Source organism: Rhineura floridana, chromosome 11, assembly GCF_030035675.1.
Source record: "Rhineura floridana isolate rRhiFlo1 chromosome 11, rRhiFlo1.hap2, whole genome shotgun sequence".
Taxonomy (NCBI): domain Eukaryota; kingdom Metazoa; phylum Chordata; class Lepidosauria; order Squamata; family Rhineuridae; genus Rhineura; species Rhineura floridana.
Window position 1 is genome coordinate 25,512,084 of NC_084490.1, and position 22,234 is coordinate 25,534,317.

Here is a 22,234-nt window from a genome sequence, read left to right on the forward strand (position 1 = left end):
AAACCTTAGCATCTCTAGAGGAAAAGGATTCACATTCATAAGAGGTGACATCCTGGTGGATCTATAGACCTTTTGAAGTACAAGAGATAAGGATACGTTCCCCCAACAGCAGGATATTTATACTAAGAACTTTGCTATAAGATTGCTTAAGAATCAGATCTTTACACTGCATGTCTGATAGCAGACAGTAATGACAGGATTTTTACACTGAGAGAGCATCCTATGGAAAAAAGTGGACTGCCTTCAAGTTGATTCTGACTTATGGCGACCCTATGAATAGGGTTTTCATGGTAAGCGGTATTCAGATATGGTTTTACCATTGCCTTCCTCGGAGGCTGAGAGGCAGTGACTGGCCCAAGGTCACCCAGTGAGCTTCATGACTGTGTGGGGATTCAAACCCTGGTCTCCCAGGTCATAGTCCAGCATTTTAACCACTACACCATGCTGGCTCTCTGAGCATCCTATAAACAGGACTTAATGTATGCATCTAACACCTGGCGCAAACAGGACCCCAGCCCTTGCATTTCAAAACATATTCCAGGATGTCCTTTTTTCTCCATTATTCACATAGGCACTGCCTCTCACCTCATTCCCCTTCCCCAATTACATGTAACTCTATAAGAGCAAAAGGGGTTTTAGGATCAGGATTCCATGGAGTCGGCACATCTTTTGGGCCTTCACAAATTCCTCCCTTTCATATTGCAACACAGTGCAGGACAACCAGATCAAGGAAGGCTGAGATCTCTTGTGTCTAGCCCTAGGTTACATTGTGGGTGCAGCTTGACTCCTGAGCTTGATATGAAGCCTTATTCCTGACTTTGAGTCCCAACATTTCTACAAAAAAGGTATTACTCTAACACTCCTATTTTACCTTCTCTTGAGGGTAAGTAAAATAGGGTGTTTTATAGCCTCTATAGATCTATCAATTGAATAATGCATTTAGCTAGATGTTGCTCACAATTTCACTATAAATGATGACTACATTTTTCTGTTTCATTCTTTGAATAAAATTTACCTTTATTTTATCTTTTGTGTGATTTCTTGTTGGGTTGTGGCTGGATTACACACACACACAAATACATATGGATAACGTGCGGTTTCAACTCCAGTAAATGATCCTGTTAGCTCTAAGTACATTTTGGATCTCTTGCAGTATACAAGCATCTGCAGAATTCACACGTACGCATGCGGATGTGTTTTTACATCTCTTTGAGTTGTGTTTTCGGAATATACATTGTGTATAATGATTCTTTTAAAAACTGAATGTTGCACATCTGGAAAGACCTGGGGTTCCAGCTGGGCTGAGAACTGAGTCTAGAAATTGAATTACCTGCTGGGAACATTCCATATTAGAAGAAGTGTTGTGTGCAGTTTATGGAGCTGCTTTTGCTTTCTTTCTTTATGGTATGTTTTTGCCTATGGAATTTTAAGCTACCTTGTTTTGAACCATAAAATAACACAAGTTATTATCTCTTGTAACACATGTACTGCAATGGAAATTGACAAAGTTAACAATGTGGAGAATTGTTTAAGCATAAGAATAAACAACATTTACCAGTTGGCTTATGGCTTAAAGCATAATATTTAAAGCAGGTGATCACTAATATAGGAAATGGCTATTTACTGGAGACATTTATGACAAATTTTGCTATGTACAATAGAATAAAAAACACTGTAAGTAATAGTTCTCCCTGCTTGATGATTCACAGAAAGAAGGCAAAACTCATCATTGGGTTGAATCCAGACCTAGATTAGACCCACTGAAATGTGTATTACTGATGACTAATTTAGGCATCATAGATTTCAATGAGGTGACTCCAAGCTTGACAAAGATACTGTGCAAGCAGTAGAAAGTATGTATCTAATTCTTCGAGTGGTTACTAGCCAGAATGGCTATGCTGTGCCTTCATAGGCAGATATAGTATGCTTCTGAATACCAGTTGTTAGAAATCGCAGGAGGGGAGAGTGCTATTTGCACTCAGGTCAGGTTTGTGGGCTTCCAATGGGCAATTGGCCAGCCACTGTGGGACAGAATGCTGGACTAGATGGACCATTGTCCTGATCCAGCAAGCTCTTCTCATGTTCTTGGTGCTGGAGGTATCTAAGAATGAATACTCTACATATTCTACATACAGGCACATTAGTGTACTTTTTTCTCACATTGATATCTTATGCAGAGTTGAAACCAGCCTGCCCCCACCTGGTGCCCTTCATATGTTGTTGGACTCTAGCTTCCATCAGCTTGGTCAATGGTCAGGGATGAAGGGTGTTACAGTCCAAAACATCTGAAGGGCACCAGCTTGGGGAAGGATTTGCTTCAATCAATGTTTAATTTTCCCAATGAGTTCATACTATTTTACTAATTCTGTGCATTGTCTGGAATGTGCATGAACCTTTGTAACGGAGGCTTAAACCCCAAATATTATTTGTGGCTGGATATCATTAGAAATTCTCCAGTTAATAATTTCCATTTTTAAGAATAACTTATTTGGCTCCTCTCTTTCTTGGATAATATAAATAAATAGTTTGGGATTGTTTCTCCAAAATTAATTTCCCAAGGTCATTTGCCTTCTCCATTACCATTTATTGCCTTTAGCTTGTGGGGTCCTTGTGGCTGCCCTTTAGGCCTGACATGTGCACCTTGGTTCACATATCCAAGGCTCACATAGCAAGGAGGGAGAATTTCCTCCCAATCCTTTGCCGTGGCTACAGATTGTGGCTGTAAACCTGCCCAGGAAATGGAGAGATGTGATCCCCCTTATTACATAAACCAACCTGCCCTGACTCTTATGATTCACTTAACTGATTTTGAAGATCTTCTAATGGTTACATTAAATAAATATAGCCATTTTATCATTTAATTTGCTGCCTGAGGCTTCTTTATGGGTGTGCTAGTGTAACCCACAAATATCCCTACATTAAATAGGAGAGGTGGGCGGGTTCAGTCTTTTCTGACAGTGTGATTCCCTTCCACAGTTGCAGTAAAAAAAAACAAACCTACAAGGATTAAAATTAAATATATATATTAAAGAAAATTAGTTCTCATATATTATCAGAACAAATAAATAATAATCAATATTCTTAACAGTCTGGCTGCTATTGCTTCATAGCAGTGAAGAAGTTACAATTTCTCTTTTACAAAACAAACAGGATATAAATAAAAAAATAACCACCAAACAGAACAATAAGTTCACAGTCCTTTCGCCTTGCTGCTAGTTCCTTGTGCGGGAGACAAAATCTTCTCTCATCGCTGCTTGGCTCTTAAAAGCAATCAAAGCAGGCCTGTAAATAACACAAAGTTTGCTGGCCTTCCCATCCCTTCTGGAGCAGCTCCTTCTTCTTGAGTTGGGCTGGTCTGCTAGAATCTTCTCAGAGAAGCCAGCCCACCCTGAAGGTTACTACTGAGCATGCTCCTATAGCTGGTTCTAGAAAGAGAGGGGGAGGGTAACAGCCACACCCAATGCCAGCAAACACAGGCATGCTGTATTTATGTATTTATTTAACAATACTGGAAACAACTGAAGCATGGGTTACACTAGCAACTGCTTTTTGTCATTTATTAAACACAGTAGTAATACCCTTACAATTTTCATAACCCATGTAGTACATACCTTACTTCAAATGCCTGAATATTCTGATTTCCTTAAATAAATATAATTTTACATGTTATTGACCATAATCTGTGTCTTCAGCTAACTGACATTGATCCTCCTATATCACCTCTGGAGTCCACGATCCTGGGGGTTTTGAACCTCCGTTAGTTAAGAAGCATTTTTTAATGAGAACGAAGGGCTACCCATAACTGTCAGGATATTTCAGCTCCATTACAGGAATCTTGATGAGGTTTTCATCCTAGATGTATTGTTACAAATTCAGATATACTTAATAATAATAATTTTGCTTTCACATCAAATATTTGCTTGAAGCTTTAAAAAAACCCAAATATAGTCCACTAAATATAACAAAGGACAAAAAAGTCTGGGATAACAGATGACAATTTGAGTGAACAGAAATGGGAAGGAAGAACAAGGGGTGGAGACCAGGCTCTCATGTCAGATGCAGGCCAATCTTAAACCCATATTATATTACCTTACGTGGTATGAGTGATAGCTTCAAGATAATTTGGGGGAAGTAGACCTGAAATTCCTACCCTGCTGCCAGGAAGGCTCTGTTGGTGGTGGGCTTTTGCAGCCATGCCAGGAGAAGTCTTGGCGTGGCTTCAAAGTGCTTTGGCAGCGGTGTGACCACACATGCCGCATTGTGCAGAGGGCAAGGCAGAGTAGCTATTCAAGCCCTGCTCCATCCTCCCTCAGCCTCTTTTCTGCCTTGCTTGACACCCACCCACCCTTTCTCAGGGCAGTACAAGTTTCACTGGTCGCCTTGGAGGCCAGGCAGGAATTTTTAGCTTGTTGGCCTTCGCTTGTGGACAAGTTTTTTTTGCCTACCCTGTACTATTCTTCTAATTCAGCTGATTGTCTCATCTTTATTTGGCTGATTTGTTTAATTTGGCTTTGGCTGATTCGTTGCCTGGCCAGGTAGTTTGGTAGGTTAATTTGGTCACGTTTGGCGGATATGTGCAGGAATTTCACGGTAGGGTTTGGTGAGCACCCTTAGGCACCTTTTAAGGTGATAGGTGCGACCTGAGGCTTGCCTTCTGAGTTGGTGAGTCCTGTTGCCAGGATAAGGTCCACCTTTGGGGCTGAAGAGTTGTGAGGCTCTGAGAGGTGGTTGAGCAGGAAGGCCTCCCTAACCACTCTGTGGGGATGGGGTCCAGAAGAGGGGATTGGGCTTGGACCACCCCCTTCACCATGGCAGGATGTCCTTGCCCTATTGGGAAGAGTTTGGTCCTTCACTTTTCTCTGCAGATCATTTTATGCAATCACTTAATTGGCTTCATTTAAATAAACATGGCCCTTGATTTGTCCACACTTCAACTTGTCTCCTCTTCATTTCCCGACTATGGCTGCAACAACGGAATGGATGGAACACCTCTGAGCTTCAGCTGAGGTGAACTCCCACTTCAAAGTGAAATCAACTGGTGTGAGTTTCATTCTGTTAAGCTGTAGCTCTTTCTAAAATAGGTATATTTTACATCAGAAAATGTATTGATAATTGTTCCTACTGTCGTTACAAAAAAAGGATTATTCTACTCTCTACAAGATTTAGAATTTCAGCCTGCCAGGTGGCGTAGTGACAGGTGCTAATCTGAAATTTGACTAATCAGACACCTTGTTAGAAAGTGAAATCAATAAATTATCCTTCTGTATTTAATCTGTAGATGTGATAGGAGGTGGTGAAAGACTATAGTTTAAGTAAAGCATATGTGTGCCTTTAAAATGACTGCCCATTTGCTACTGGGCCAAGTTCAAGGTTCTAGTTTTGGTGTACAAAGCCCTATACAGCTTGGGACCAGGATACTTGAAAGACCGTCTTACCCCTTATATGCCCAGTCGATCACTGCGCTCTGCAGGGGAGGGCCTCCTGCAGATACCATCTTATCAGAAGGCTCATTCTGCACAATATAGGAAAACTGACCTTTAGTGTGGCATCACCTACCCTGTGGAATTCCCTCCCTTTGAATATGAGGCAGGGGCCATCTCTGCTATCTTTTCGGTGCCTTTTGAGGACTTTCCTCTTTCAACAAACCTTTTAGGTTGAGACCTATCCCAGTCTGTGTCTGTGTTAGAATTGCTTAATATGTTTTTTAATCATGTTTTTAACCCTTTTAAACGTTTTTTAAAATGTTTTTAATGCTGTTTTATTTTAATGTATTTTAAGATCTGTTTTTATTATGTTTAAAAGTTTTTTTAGAACTTTGTTTGTCACCCTGGGCTCCTGCTGGGAGGAAGGGCAGGATACAAATTAAATAAATAAATAAAATGGTTGGTGAGGGGATTTTTCTGTTATTCCACAGAGGATCTTATAGCTGCTAACAGCTGCTAACATAAACGAGGAATAGACTCTCAAATTGGCTGCTTTTGGTTGGCTTTATTCCAAACCTTCTACCACCTGGACTGTAACAGTCATACCAATAGATTCATGGCCCTTGAAAATCATGACATTACTCTGATTTATTCAGTGAGAAATAGGCACCAAGTCCAATCACATCAACTAACCAGGTTGATTTTGTATTCCAAAAATCAACCAGGCCTTTAGCCCATGAGAGCAGCCTATTTTCTCCCCAAGAATTTCCATGAGGATGAAGCTGGGGTGTGTGTGTGTGTGTCATGCCACTATGACATGAGTTAAGACTTTCCACCAATATTTCTTGGTGCAAATTTACTGATACACAGATTGGAAGCCATATTGACATTTCCATAATGTAATGTCATTAAAATGTTGGCCAACTTATAAGCACCTGCCAAAGATTACAGCAGTGCTCTACTGTTCCTCACCACAGCACCACTAAAGATAGGCCTGTTGGGGGTGACCCCCACATGGGAGGGAGATATCGGTGAAAGCTACCTAATCGTACTTTCCTGGGAGACCTCTCTAACCTGGACCTGGACCTAGCTTTGAGACATAACTATTTGATAAACAGGGAGATAACACTTTTGTTCAAAGGGGGGGAAGCCACTTAATGTTCTTCAACAGTGCCACAGAGACTACACAACCTTCAGATGAGTTCCATATAGGTAATTACCAAAATAACTAATTAATTTTGCTTCTTGCTATAGCTCTCGTGGCATTCCAGTCTGAACCAAAAAACAACAAAGACTGTGAAAGATGGTACAAATATGCCTCTGTATAATGCAGAATCATGGTGAAACTCTGTGTTTCATCATCCAGGTATACCTTAGAACTGAATAACAATTCCACCCAGAACATTGTAATACTGACAACTCTAGTTATAGTGCTATAGATGAAAGTACAGCAATCTGTGTCTGGATGAAAGATTTACTCAGGATGAAGGTATTAGTGGTGTTGCCTCTGATACTGTTACTGCCTCGTACAATGTGTAAGACTCTTGTTGCTAAATGTGGAATTCAGGAACCTCATCCGTTTTTTCACAAGTATCATCAGCAAGGTGATCTGATTTTGGGTGGCATTGTTACACAGAACTATGTTATTGAATCTGATGTAAAATCCTTCAAGAAATCACCTAATGAGACAGTCTTTCTACCATTCAAGTAAGGAATTATTATGGGTTTAATTCACACCAAGTCACACCTTAATTCTATTTAATCAATGGGATTAAATAAATTACAATTTCAGGGTGACTTAAATTAAATTGACAGTCTGGGTCCAACACTAAGTACTCATAGGGACACAGTCAAGATGCAGGAATAAAGACACTGGTTTCCATTGCTAGAACTTTGTCCAGATCCTAATTCTTCCCTGCACGTCAGATACTTCTAAAAGTGGCAGATTCTACCATCCTGATGTTAAACACACACACACACACACACACGCCATTGTACTTTACTGTGTTCAAAGTGTTACACCAATACTATGGAATGTAACTTTGCAGAAGGACCATTCTGGGACCAGAATAAGGATGAGAAAACCATAAACTTCCATGTATACAATTTAATATGAAACTTGGAGCTGAAGCAACAGAAAAAAATCACTAATAAAAAGAAATATATTCTAAAAGCTCCCTTCAAACTTCATCATTCTATGAGGATGGGTTTGGTTGCCATTTGACTATGTGTGATTTGGATTTTCACTTGCATGATAGCCTCAGTTGCATAGACATACATATGCCTGTTCCTGTGAACAGACTGACAAAGACTTAAGAACACCACTCTGCTACTGAGAACCATCCAGTTTCAGCCTGGTGGTGAAGTTTGAACTTAGCACAGCATAGGATACCAGATCATATCAAAATAGTCTAAATAGCACATTTTCTAAGGGTGTGCCCTGTAACAGACATACTGCCTCTGACATCATAGCTAGCTAGTAGCCATTGAGAGCCATATACTCCATGAATTTGTCCAATCCTCTTTTAAAGCCATCAAAGGTAGTGGCCATCGGAACTCCTTGTGGGAATAAACCCCATAATTTACTATGTGCTGCATGAGGACATACTTTCTTTGTCTGTCCTAAATCTTACAACATTCAGTTTCATTGGATGTCCTTGAATTCTAGTGTTATGAAAGAGGAAGAAAAACGTTCCTCTATGATCTCTTCTCCAAATGACTTTTCACACCTACTTCCTGACTTCTTGGTCTAGCTGATCTGTAAACTCTTCAGTATCGATACCTGGTCTGTGAGTACTTTTATCTCTCTCTTATCTCCTTCCCCCTTCCTTTTCTGTTCATCACATATCCACACTCTCAGCTGTCATTTTCCATCTGACTTTCTCTGCCTGAAAATCACTCTCACTCCATTCAACATTTAATTCATATACCCCTGCCTCTCCATTTAGTCTTTTTTCATGACAGATTCATATTGGGCATTTGCAGGGGACACCCTTTATGAAATTACATTGACTAATATGGGCCATAAAATACCTTTCACTACAAAGATATTCATATATCATGGTTAATGGAGCATACCTGATGTTGCCCTTGACCTAACACAATTTAAATTAACTCGTGATGCAGTCAAAGGGAGAAATAGTTTCCCCCAAAACCATCCCAGCAAAGCCTATGTAAGAAAAAAGTACACCACCTGTCAACATACCAAAGTCTCTCATCAAACATTTAACACATTCAAAATAAGCCATTTCTTATCCTTTCTACCCCAAATTTGGCATGAGGGTTCCTCAAACTTGACTCTTTTATGATGCCAAGTTTCTGATCAGTCCCTTGAACCGTTTTCTAACTGTAATCCAGTTACAGCCTAACCCTCAATTACTCATTATAATGGCAGAATGTGATTCACATGATTCACCCTTAACATAGGTTAACTGACTTAACATAGGTTAAAAGTTAATAGGTTAACAGTAGGGCTATAACTGTGGCTTTACAATAATACAATTAACCATGTTCATCATTCCTGGCACATGCCACACTTCAATATCAGTACCTGCCTTATTCCATGAATCTTGATTTTCAAGGCCATTTCCACATACCATTACATTACATGAGGACATCTCTCTGAGTTGTCAGACCTTTCATCTAAACTTCTCTGCTCTGGCTTCAAATGTATACATTGCATTATTGCCTCAGTTTAGAAAAATCTATCCCAACCTTCACGTAGAAAAGAGGAAAGGTTTAGTTTCTACTTGTTCTTGTACATTAAGGGTGCATCCCAAGGGCTTTAAGATAAATTAGATCTACCCTTTCCTTGTTGGACACCCTCAAACCAGGGTAAAAAAAAGAGTTTAAAATAAATTTTAAGCGTGGAAGTAGATGGAATCACACACAGCCTCCCTCCATTCTCATTTTTTCCCTATTGGCAGAGCCATTCTGTATATTGTATTTCAATTTATATTTCTCTCTCCCCCCTGCCCCCAGCACTAGGTAAGCAGTCTCAGGGCTTATCCAAACGGATCCACGGTTTCCATATTCGGTTTGCCATCTGATAGTCCTCCCTTTGCCTTTTTGTTCACTGTTTCCCAATGGAAAAAACGCTTTTTTGTGGCACAGCAATGATTCCCGATTTCAAACAGCAAATCACATTTTTGCTGGTATTGCAAGGAGTGAATTTAACTCGCGAAAATGCGTAACAGCACGCGACGTCATTTGGACAACCGAAAAATAATAAACACACATAGCACGCGTGTCACACATTTTGCAGTCGTCTGGATGAGCCCTTAGATGATCTCATAAAAAGCTGTAGTTCAGAAAAGTATTCCTTAAAGTTTGCTGCAATGAGATCCACTACTTTGATTGGTTGGTTTGCAGCATTTATATAACACCCATATGACTAAATTATCTGTGTGGTTTGCAAATTCATTTTTAAGTACAAATTATAATCCAAAACCTTATTCCTTAGTGATACTTTATAGTTTGAGAATGCCTTATAACATACAGTAGGTATATTTATACAAATATCTGTAATGAAGATGGACATTATGGCTGCATTCAGACATGGGACTTATTGAATTAGTTTAACAGATTAAAATGGTAGCACTTCTGTCCTGATTTCTAAAATTCCTTTCACACTGCAGTACCTGTTGCGTTAAGTAACCATGACTTTTTTGGCCAATACATCAACATTTCACGCAACTGTCTTTCAGACGGCTGCAACAAACAGCACCTTGTTTTTGTCCTTCACCTGTTATACGCATGTGCACTATAGTTCCCCCATAATTCACTGTGCAAGTTAGTTTCGGGCACAGGGGTGTGTGTGGGGAAAGGAGGAAGGGAATGCTGCTACCCATGCTTGTGCTGGAATACTGGTATGATTTTCATCAGGAAAAAAAATTGTGCGTGCCTAAAGGGAGGGAATGCATTGCATGCTGGGATGGTGTCATGTGAGTGGCTGCAGCTAGCGCAAGCCCCTGTGATCTTCCAGGTTCCCAGGCTTGCAAACAGATCATTTCTGGTATTATTTATCATGAAAATTAGTGCTAAACTATATTCCAATCGATTTCTAGAACTAGCTTTTACGTCATGTGAAAGGTCAAATATAATTCACAAATCACTAGGTAAGAAGTCATTGGAATAATGGAATCACTGCCTATGGTAGCAGTGATTTCACTAAGTGCTAAAAATATTTGTGACAAAAATGCATATATTCTTACAGGGTACAGACAAAGAACTACCAGCACCTCCTGGCTTTGGTATTTGCTATACAGGAGATAAATGATAATCCCCAGATCTTACCCAATATTACCCTGGGATTCCACATCTGTGACAGCTATTTTCAAGGCAAGTGGACATACCAGGCCACAATGCAACTTTTTTCTACAAAAGACAGAATTTTCCCCAACTACAAATGTGATATTAAAGATAATCTAATTGCCATTATTGGGGCACTTCACTCAGAAACTTCCCAGGACATAGCAAATGTTTTGGGCATCTACAAGATTCCTCAGGTACAAAATATGTGCGTGTATGGGGAGGTGCATGTATATTTATGGAGAGATCAGACTTGTCCCCTTTTAAGAGGAGACTACCCTAATTACGGTAATGATTGATTATGCAAATGCTTTAGGAATAGTAAATGGCACTCGCTCCATTGCCCTCCAAAGTACAGTATATCTAATGCAGAATATGGATATATCCAATGTCAGATTAGGAACTTTAAAAAAGATATATATTCTCAATGGGGGGGGTACGTACTCCCTAAATCTCACATTAGGAAGTATCATGGTGAACTTTAAAGCCTAAAACTGAATTTTGCAGAGAAAAGTGGACCAAAACCCCCAAACAAATAACAGTGTTCCAATCTCATTCATTTTAGCCTTAACAAATGGCTGTCAACTGAATGTATATGAATAAATGGTTCACATCACATGAATTCAAAGGTCCTGCTGGAGCAAATTCTTTTCATCCTTGGAAGCAAGGTTGTAGAGCAATATTGAGCAGTCTTCCTAAGCCTAATGCCCTCCAGCTGTTTGGGTACGCAACTTGTGCCCCATCCTCTTCTATCTAGTCCTGAACATGCTTTGCAATGCCATTTATCGTAATCTAAATACTTAGCTTAAACAATAGATTGAATGCTACATTTTCTGTGTATCCAAAATTACAAAGCTTAGTGGGATGATTTGGGGAAGGTTATCACATTTCTGGATCAGCTCACATCACTGACATGATGTCTCAAAGTGGATCAAGAACTACCAAAATTTCTGAGTTTCTCTGTGACCTTGGGTGTCCAAAAAATACAGGACTTTTTCCTTCTTCTGAGAAACAAACTCAAAGGAACTGGGGAAATGTCCAGAGTTAAGGAGGAAAGGAGAGATTTTTCATTTGATGGCCAGATGTAACTTTTAATCACAGGGAAATATTTTCCCAGGACACTCCAATCACAATGATTTGGGGTAGGGAAGAAAAACTGCTCTGTGTATCTGTATCTCTCCCTATTCAAGACAAGGGGGAGATCTCAGTTGTATCCCCAAAAATGTATGAGGAGGGGAAACAAACACTATCACCACCAATGACCCTTAGTGTAACAGTGTTCTTGTTGGGGGTGTGAAATTTCTCGTTTCCCAAAACTTTCCTGGACTCTTTGCTATTTTCCCACCCCAGCTCCTATGCAAGTCTATGGAGAGATCCTTCTTTCCAAGGGAGATGCTGTATTCCCCCCCAATAATTACTGCAAACAAGGGGAAAATCCCTTAACTCCATCTGTATAAAGAGTGACTGTGCCAATACAGTATCAGGTTCAAATAAAATAACAGATGGATATTATTGAGCAAGATGCCATTTGCAAGTGTTTTAAAAAATGTCTTCATTGAGACCTTCCCTTTTCCAGTAAAACAATGTAAATAATGGAGGGTAAAAACCCACCATGTTAAGTACAAAAACCTACAAAAACTGTATATGGAGTTTAACTGAACCCACAGGGTTTTTAAAAAAAAACATAAAAACATATTCTGCCTTATAATAATTATAACAGTTGCATAAGTATAACAGTGTGATAATCATGAACTGAGAATTACCTATAACAGCATGAAATCTTGTAGACCTTGCAACCAGAGTACATTGCCCATGCACAATTATAACTGCATGTGTGGGACAGGCAAATGGTTACATGAAATATATTGCACTGTGATATCTTGTCATTTACAGCTTGTCTTGGTGTCAGCAATGGCAGACTATCAGTTGGTGCCTCTCCTGACATCCCAGGCAAGTTGGCAATATGCCTAGACTCAGCGCAGGCTTTGATCAACCATAGACCTGGGTGTATTTAGAAGACATATCTTTTTTGATGTTCACACCATAATGGGCAGTAGCAGGTGTGGAGCCGTTGCTCTTCTAGCTTCAAAACATTGCAAGTCATTTCTGCTGACTGAGAGGGGAAGGGGCAAGGCTCGGGGAGCTTGGTGCAGTGTAGAGCATGGTGGTGGAGCCAGTCCAATGGTGCCACCACCACACGCCTCACCACATCAAGCTCCCTGCTTTTCTCCCTCATCACATCATGTTTGGAAGCTGGGAGAGCAATGGTGCCTCAGCTGCACCGCTTCATCAGTCACTGCTGAATATAGGTTTTCAACTTCTAAAATATTGTTATGAGCATTGGGGGGGGGCTGGAATGGATGATTTCTGTGGGTCACCTTTCCAGCCTCTGATTTGGAATCCTATGCCTGGGAGGCTGGCTCTGCTAGCCAGATGAATCTCCTTTGTTAATCAAATAGAGTGGCTAGGTAGTTAATGTTCCTATTTAGTTGCCCCGGCAGCTGGTGAAAGGGGCTAGGAAGATCCTTTTTGTCATTTTAAACTCTACTGGAGGAGAGTCTCCCCCCCACTCCTGGGCGGAGAGAAGTGTGTTTGGAACTGGAAGTGTGTGTTCTAGGGAACTAGGCCTGCAGGCATGCAGAGAGGCTGGCTCCCTGCATCGTGGCGATAGGATGCCCCTGCACCTAGATGGAAAAGCTGGATATTAGACTGCTGATGCCTTGAACCCCTCCATCCTAAGCTCAGGTTGGAATGTGTGTACATAAATAAACCATATTTCATAAAGACACCGCAGTCTCCGCTGACCTTCTTCCCAAAGGAAACCAAAGGACCCCCTGAAATCTCACCGCTCAGAGATTGGGGGAGGTGCACAACAATATTTAGGCATTTAAGCAGTCAGTGTCCACCATATTTGGAAGAATAAAAACACTAGCCACCATTTTACCATGCATAGGTAAGTATGTGAAGAGAACCTCTATTCACAGGTGTTCATACCATCTTTAGTTTTATCGTAACAAAGAATGATCTCAGGCTATGACTTCTGGACTGAGAGCTTTATAACTAAAGAGTGTCCCAGAAATTAAATAAATAAGTAAATAAAAATTTCCATATCCTGCTCCATCAAAACTGTCTTTAGCTCTTATATAGCCCTACTCCAGTAATGATGGTCAATACCGTTTCCTTCTACACAATGGTCCCAAATGAAAACCTCCAGTATATGGGGATTCTCCTTCTAATTATCCATTTCAAGTGGAGATGGATTGGGGTTTTAGTTTCAAATTATGAGACTGCAGAAAAATTCAGGCAGTTCATGAGTTCAAGGTTTTCCCAGAATGGCATCTGTTTTGCCTTCATAGAAGTGATTGGCGATATCGGTTTGGATGCTACCAAAGAAGCCTTTGATAAATGGATGATGGGACTGTATGATCAAATCATGAACAGCACAGCTAATGCTCTAGTCCTCTATGGAGAATCTGGTTTTATTTCATTTGTGAGATTCTTGCTATTTCAATCAGAACAGAAAGATTCGATTCAAAAGCCAAAAGGTAAAGTCTGGATTATGTCAGCCCAAATGGAATTAAAATCAGTGGACAGTCAAAGGACTTGGGATATACAAGTCCTTCATGGTGCTTTATCTTTGGCAATGCACTCCAATGAGCTACAGGGATTCAGAGAATTTCTTCAGAGAAGAAATCCTTCCAGTGCAAAAGAAGATGGTTTCATCAGAGATTTCTGGGCTCAGGCATTTGACTGTGCATTCCCAGATTCTTCTATGGGAGAGGAGAATGGGAATATTTGCACTGGGGAGGAGAGATTGGAGAACCTTCCAGGGTCTTTTTTTAAAATGAGTATGACTGGCCACAGCTACAATATATATAATGCTGTCTATGCAGTGGCTCATGCTTTACATGCCATATATTCGTCTAGATCCAGAACTAGAGCAATGATGGAGAGTGAAAGAAGGATTCTTCTGACTCAGCAACTATGGCAGGTAATGTCCTAAGGGTGCTATACTTGTTGTGAGTTCTTGTATTTCCTGCAATAGTGTGAGAGCTACCAGATTGTGGGTACTCTTTTATATCTCTCAGTAGTGTTTAAGGCAAACTGACAATGTGGGATGTGGTGGTTAACATATGAGTCACCCGGGAGAATAAAAAGCATGCCCCCTTCAACATTTCCTGGTCTCATCTCCTCCGTTTTCTCAACAAAGAAACAAAAAAACACCAGTTGTGCATCACTACACCTCTGCCTTCTGGAGGAGCTACATTTTCACCAAATTATTAATTGTGATACAGCAGGCTTTCCTGGGGAGAGCATTTCAAAGAAAATGAGATATAAAGGCCATTGTTGTCAAGCCTGTCACCTGAACTTCACTTCATTTTCCTGGGGGGAAATGAAGCAAATCTTCTACAGTTGGCCGGATTGCATAAGACGGAACATTTGGGACCGTGGGTTTCTTCAAGAGTAATAATAATAATAATAATAATAATAATAATAATGTAATCAGGTTCTAGTCTACCCAAAATCCACAGGCATGCAATTTCATTATTGGGGCCAATCAAAATGTTCAAGCTTTTGACTTTTCCAGATCTGTCATCTGGCACAGAGCAGGAGGTAATAGGGACAAGGGCAGTTAAAAATGACAATAAAGAACAATAAACATATAACAAAATAGCTTGGTCATGTTGTTGTTGGCCAACAGTTGTTCCCCCATGCACTAGCGATCTCAAGTGAGACTCTTAGGATTCTGGGAAGAAGAATGGTCGATCCATTTTTCTGAGAAATTAAGTGATAGAAATAAATAAATATAATGACACCAAAGTATGCCAAGCTTCTGAGTTCTCCAGAATTCTTCATCAGGCAAAATGTTATCCAAAGCAGGAGGTAATAGAGGTGATGGGAATGAAAAATAATAATGAAGAAGAATGATTAAAAAAAACACAGGCTGATGTCATAGTGATGAGTTTAGCTAATAGACTCAGTTCATAGATGGAGATTGCTGTCTGAATATGTCCCTACAGGTAGAACACTTATGTTTCTGTGAAGAAGAAGCAATGGCTGTTTCCCCCCCATCTCTGAGAAATTAAGTAAATTTGATAAATCAAAACCTGCACTGCGTCAGTGCACTAACATACTAGGACCCCTGATTACTCTTTTTCTACTGTTGGATTATTTTTATTTTATTGTAGTGTATGTTGGGGACAAATTTAATAAATAAAATACATACATTTAATAAGCAAAACCTGCACCATATGAGCATTCTGACAAGGAGAAACCCACAATTGCTGATGTGGCACTAACTTTTAATCTCTGTGTTAAGATTAGTTAAATAAGCCATAATTTTGACTGACATTTCATTTAAAAGTTTCAAAACAATTTTAAATGGGCACAAAACTAAGACAGAAATTTAAGTTGTTGGCTAATATTTAAACTATGGCTGGATCGAGGATAAATGGCCATTTTGTCTATCAAGAACAGACCTTTCTATTTCATTGGGAGGAAATTAAGTTGCCTGTTGATCTTTTGTATTGTTCTTCTAAACAGTTAAATAGTTAAAATGGTCATTGTCTCTATCAAGGACTAATGTTTCTATTTCACTGTGAAAACATTCAGTTCCCTGTTGCCCATATGTATTTCTTTTAATTAGTTCTCTTTTCCTGTTTGATCTAGCTCCATCAGTTTCTAAAACATGTCTCATTTAACAACAGTGCTGGAGACAAGGTTTCCTTTGACCAGAATGGGGTAATAGTAGCAGGATTCAATGTTATTAATTGGGTCACATTCCCAAACCAGTCTTTTGTTAGAGTCAAAGTTGGAAAGATGGAATCTCAGGTTTCTGTAGAACAAGCATTCTCCATTAATGATGATACCATTGCATGGCACAATTGGTTTAACCAGGTAGGGCATGAAAACAGACATTTTGAGAACTCTCTGAATTTTGAATGTGGAATGGTATACCTGTCTACTCAGATGTAAATTCCAGTTAGGTTACACCAAAGTCAATTGAATAGGTTTCTTGTATCCATGGGTCTCAATCACAGATTTTTGACATGAAAGAAAGCAATATTTCTTATTCTGAGCATAGGGCTGATTCAAAACATTTTGCAGCCCAAGGCAAAACAAACAGACAAAAACCCCAAGATGGTGTAACATGCCAGAAGCCAACTGAATTGCCAGTTGAATTTGTTGACACTAGTGATGGGATAGCACTATCCATTGGATCCGAATACTGTCAAGCCATGTCAAAAAAAACAGCTCTGCATTCTAACATATAGGAATGGCCAGAAAGTTACAGGAAACAGTTGTTAGGTTGCTGTCACTGCCTCTCCACATCACCTGGCTTCAAGATTTGATTATTTCACTTTGCCAGGTCTATTTAAGCCTGTAACTCAACTGAAGTCTAGATTGCCCATAACATGGGTCATACATACCATATTAGTTACTATTATGATGGATAAACATCATACAGTATCATGCTAACTGTAAGGCATTTTGATAATTTCCTTCAGACCTTTATTGTGCAGGGAAAAACATCGAATAATCTTTCCTTTCAAGCTAAGGACACTAGCACTAGCTTATCGTATTCTATGTTCTCTCCTGAACCTTCAGGATTCTAAACCATTTTCCCTCTGAGGATTAACAGTCTCCTCTTTCATTGATGGATTAGGCACAGCCTCTTTCTGAATGCAATGACTACTGCTATCCTGGTTATAGCAAGAAAAAGAAGGAGCCATCCTGCTGCTATGATTGCATTCGATGTCCAGAAGGGAACATGTCTGATACGAAGGGTGAGAGTTGTAGTTTCCAAAATTACCTTGTACACTGAAATACAGAAGAACATGAATGGAAGATCAATTCACTAATAGGCAAAAAGCCTTGCAGTTTGACAGAGATTTCTAGGATGAATAATGAGAGAACTATAATTTTCTATGTTAGACTCTCTGTAGAAACAGTAGTAACAGAGAAAAGCATCAAAGTAAGAAGAATACCAACAAACATACAAAAATGTAATTCTACATCTTTGGAGATGGCAGGTGTTGCCACAACTCACCATATGCTCAGAGGTGCACATTGCCAAATTGATTCAAGCTACACAGGAAGAGGAGGGGAGGGCAGGTTTGATCATTTACACGCTTTTTGAGTTCAGTGAGATTTACTCCTGTATAATGATGCTTAAGATAGGTGAAACTGACCTGGGGGAGGGACAGGGAGGTTGGGCACTGGGCACAGGGGAAGCCCCTTTCCTTTCCAAAAGGAAAACATTGTGAACAGTATCATTCTTTCTCAGGATTTCACCCACTTTTTTATTCTACAACAGGCACATAGAGGAGGGTCGGGATCTCTTCTCGATCGTCCCAGAATGCAGGACACAGAATAATGGGCTCAAGTTGCAGGAAGCCAGATTTCAACTGGACATCAGGAAAAACCTCCTAACTGTTAGAGCCATACGACAATGGAACCAATTACCTAGAGAGGTAGTGGGCTCTCCGAAACTGGAGGCATTCAAAAGCCAGCTGGACACTCATCTGTCAGGAATGCTTTGATTTGGATTCCTGCATTGAGCAGGGAGTTGGACTTGATGGCCTTATAGGGTCCTTGCAACTCTACTATGATTCTATGTAGCCTCCCACCTAAATTTAAACCAAAGCTGTCCCTGGCCACATCCACAGCAGACCTTAATTTCCCTTTAGATAGTCATGGCTTCTCCCAAAGAATCCTAGTGAAGGGTGCTGAGAGTTTCTAGAAGATGCCCTGTTGCCATCACAGAGCTTCAATCAGAGCAATTGACTGATATACCGCTCTGGCCACTGGAGCTTTGTCAATGGAATAGGAGTCTCCTCTCAGCACCCTTCACAAACTACACTTCCCAGGATTCTTTGGGGGAAGCCATGACTGTCTCACGTGAAATCAAAGTCTGGTGCAGGTATGGCCCCCTGATTAGGCAAGCCCAGCAGCTGTGAGTCTGGCTTTTAGAACACTAACCATTGGTTCTTACTGAGCATGCCCGACATTATCATTCAGTTCAATGCTAAATTACTTAAATTAATTAAAAATCAACTAGGTATTTTTTTAACTTATAAACAGCAGAAGATGAAGGTCAGAGTATGGGGCAAGGTCAGTAATAGGATTACAGGTACTCTGTGAACACAAATGATTTTTAATGAATTTCAACATAATATGAGAACTCTTGCAGAAAAAAGTCCAAAAGGGCTCCGGTTTTTCTCTCTCACTTTTTACACTTTGAACTCTTGATTCTCTCTTACTGTTTTGTGTATCGCTATGGAAATTTAGAGGGTTGTTAAGCAAGTGTTTCTGAGTTGTTGACTACAAGTTTTGTAAGATTTGTAAATGAGCTTATGGGAAGCATCAGAATGGCATGGGGGTATTTTCAATCTAACATTATGGAATGCAAAAAATCCATGCTGACTATAGTATACAGCCACTCTCATGGCTGTATAATTCCCACATGAAGTCATTTTATTGAAATGATATTTCTTCACCATTATACACATGGCTGTTAGAGTTTATGAATTTCATAATCTGCTCCTGGTTGTAGTACTCTAACAGTAACAAAGATCAATAAAATGTAGTCTCTGGAGATAACTAGGATGGGCATTCAGTGACCATCAGATTCTCTTTGTATCTTTATCTGGATAATTTGGAAACAGTGTGTTTTGGATACACTCTATATCATCCCAATTTGATTATTTATGAAGTTCTTAACTTTATCTTGTTAAATCCAACCCTGTTTCACACCTGTTGACTACAATATGTCTATAACTCCCCCTTTTTTTACATTTGTGGATGAAATTTGCAGGTAAAAGAGCCCCTCCAGTGTGGATGAAGCCTCCTAAATTTCAAGCAGACCTATCTATGGGTTTTGATGCAGGGAACCCTTAAAATGTATTTCTTTCCTTTTTTTTAAGTCTTCCATTTTATTTTCTGTCAGAATTGGATGGAAACTGCAGGCATGGTTTCCCATTCTGAGAGAAAGAAGCCTAAATAGGTTAAGAGGTTCTTCCAGAAGGGCAGGCTTTACTATTATGAGGTGGTAAAATAGTAATCACATATCCTTCCACTGTGTTTTTTTTTGTGGGCAATCAGTTTGAAATCTGGGGACATGAGGGAAGAGCCTTTAGGTACTAAAACTTCAAAAGTTCACATAAACAGGTCCAAAGGATATCTTGGTAAGTCATTTTAATATATATGCATACACACACACAACACAACACACACACAAAATGGAAAAATCATTTTTTCTCACCACCTCTCCCCTTCTGAAAGTCATCCTATATAAAGAAGAGAGAGAGTTATGATCTTTCAGTATTACTTTAAGTATTAAGCAAGTATTCAGAGGGAATTAAAATGTGATACACTGGCATGATTAAAAGTACAATTAATCTCTTTTTTTCAAATATGGTTGTCTGCTATAAATGCTCAGATGACCATTATCCAAACAAAGATCAGAATTCCTGCATTCCCAAATGTGTAACCTTCTTATCTTATGAAGAACCTTTGGGGATTGGCTTAGCTGTTGCTGCTCTTTCATTTTCTGTGATCACAGCTCTAGTGCTAGGAATGTTTACAAAGCACCACAATACTCCCATCGTCAAAGCCAACAACAGGAACCTCACCTACACTCTCCTTATCTCACTCTTCCTTTGCTTCCATTGTGTGTTGTTATTCATTGGCCAGCCTAACAAGGTGACCTGTCTCCTACGCCAAACTGCTTTTGTCATCATCTTCTCAGTGACTGTTTCTTGCGTTTTGGCAAAAACCATCACAGCAGTTCTGGCTTTCATGGCCAACAAGCCAGGAAGCACAATGAGAAAATGGGTGGGGAAAACTCTGGCCAACACCATTGTGCTTTGCTGCTCCTTGATTCAAGTAGGCATTTGTGCTGTGTGGTTGTCAACCTCTCCTCCATTTCCAGATATGGACATGCATTCAAAGACTGAAGAAATTGTTTTAGCTTGCAATGAGGGTTCACCCATCATGTTTTACTGTGTATTGGGTTATATGGGCTTGCTAGCCATCGCTAGCTTTACTGTGGCTTTTCTTGCCAGGAAATTACCCAACAGTTTCAATGAAGCCAAGTTTATCACGTTCAGCATGTTGGTATTCTGCAGTGTTTGGTTATCCTTTGTTCCAACCTACATGAGCACCAAGGGAAAGTACATGGTTGCTGTGGAGATCTTTTCTATTTTAAGTTCCAGTGGCGGTCTTCTGGGCTGCATCTTTTCTCTCAAATGTTACATTATGATGCTGAGGCCAGAGCTAAACAATAGGGATCAGCTAATAAGGAAAAGCAAGTGAATAATTTGCTTGCTCCTCTTAACAGTTGAATTCTGCAATCTGTTTAACTCTTTTAAATTATTTTCCATTTTTAAAAAATGGGTGAGGAATGATATTCTATTAAGAACTACTTAAAGTGAAATATCAAAATGCTAGCACAGTCTATTTTGTTTTGGGTTTCTCATTCAGGTGTTTTGAATCTACAGTTGTTTTACCATGTGTATATTAAGCTATGGGAGGGGTGGCAAACATTTTCCAGCCATGAGGCTGAATCCTGCAGTGGCCCATCCTCCATGACCCATTTTTGACAGAGAGGAAGGGTCATCCATGTCAAAGACCTGACATTATATGATATGAGATGATTCTTCCTTTATACCTTTGCAGCTCCAGCCAGCATTCAAGCCTTGGATGCAAAGATTCCTACCAAAAACAGGGCTTACGAGCCTCAGTTTCAGCAGAGGTCAGATCCACTATGGAGCTCTGATCATGAGCTCCCAAATAAAGTGAATCCCAGCAGGACTTCGTCATCCAATGTAAAAGCTGCTGAATATAAGCTCCACTTGCACAGGAACAACTGAGAGAATATTGTAAGGCTCTCTGTTGTTGCTTTTCAGCCAAGGCTTTACCTGCCCCAAAACTAGGGATGGGGGAGAAATTTGATTCAGTTCACATTTAAAGGATAACCTATCTAAAAAGAAAAAAAAGTAAAAACCAATACACATCCTTCAAAATTTGCAGTGCTCTGAATTTTGCTATGCAGTACATCCATCCAACTGATATATACACAAATGGATATATTTAGGTAAATTGTTCATAGACCCTCATATATTACTGACCGTAAATGCAAAATACAAACATGCATTATATCAGTGCAAATTGTTTTGCAAAAATGTGTATATTAGGCAAAATTAAATGCAAAATTATATTAGGAGGAATACACATAAAGATGCTAATGAATTTTCATGAGGCCTTTTATTTGTTTATTTTTAAAAAACAAACTGATGAGAACTGAACTTAAGACTGGAAAAATGAGAAACTGAGAGAAACCAAAACTGTCACATCTGCCCATCCCTACCCACTTCTTCTTCTTCTTCCTCACCCTTCACCAGCAGGTCCCAGGGTGGGTTACAATTTAAAATTCAGTATTAAAAACAACTAAAACAAATTACAGGAATAGGGTGGGTCCTGAAAACAAACATCTCAGT

General features: G+C 39.7%; 1 protein-coding gene across 1 annotated transcript; it reads left to right on the top strand.

Moving 5' to 3' along the window:
• The first annotated feature begins 6,954 nt into the window (after positions 1-6,954).
• Positions 6,955-21,050, top strand: LOC133367582 (vomeronasal type-2 receptor 26-like). The gene is made up of 7 exons (XM_061591677.1): positions 6,955-7,130; positions 10,639-10,930; positions 12,627-12,683; positions 13,870-14,724; positions 16,404-16,631; positions 17,401-17,521; positions 20,149-21,050. The coding sequence occupies exons 1-7, from the start codon at positions 6,955-6,957 to the stop codon at positions 21,048-21,050; spliced, it is 2,631 nt and encodes an 876-aa protein (XP_061447661.1).
• The last annotated feature ends 1,184 nt before the right edge of the window (positions 21,051-22,234 follow it).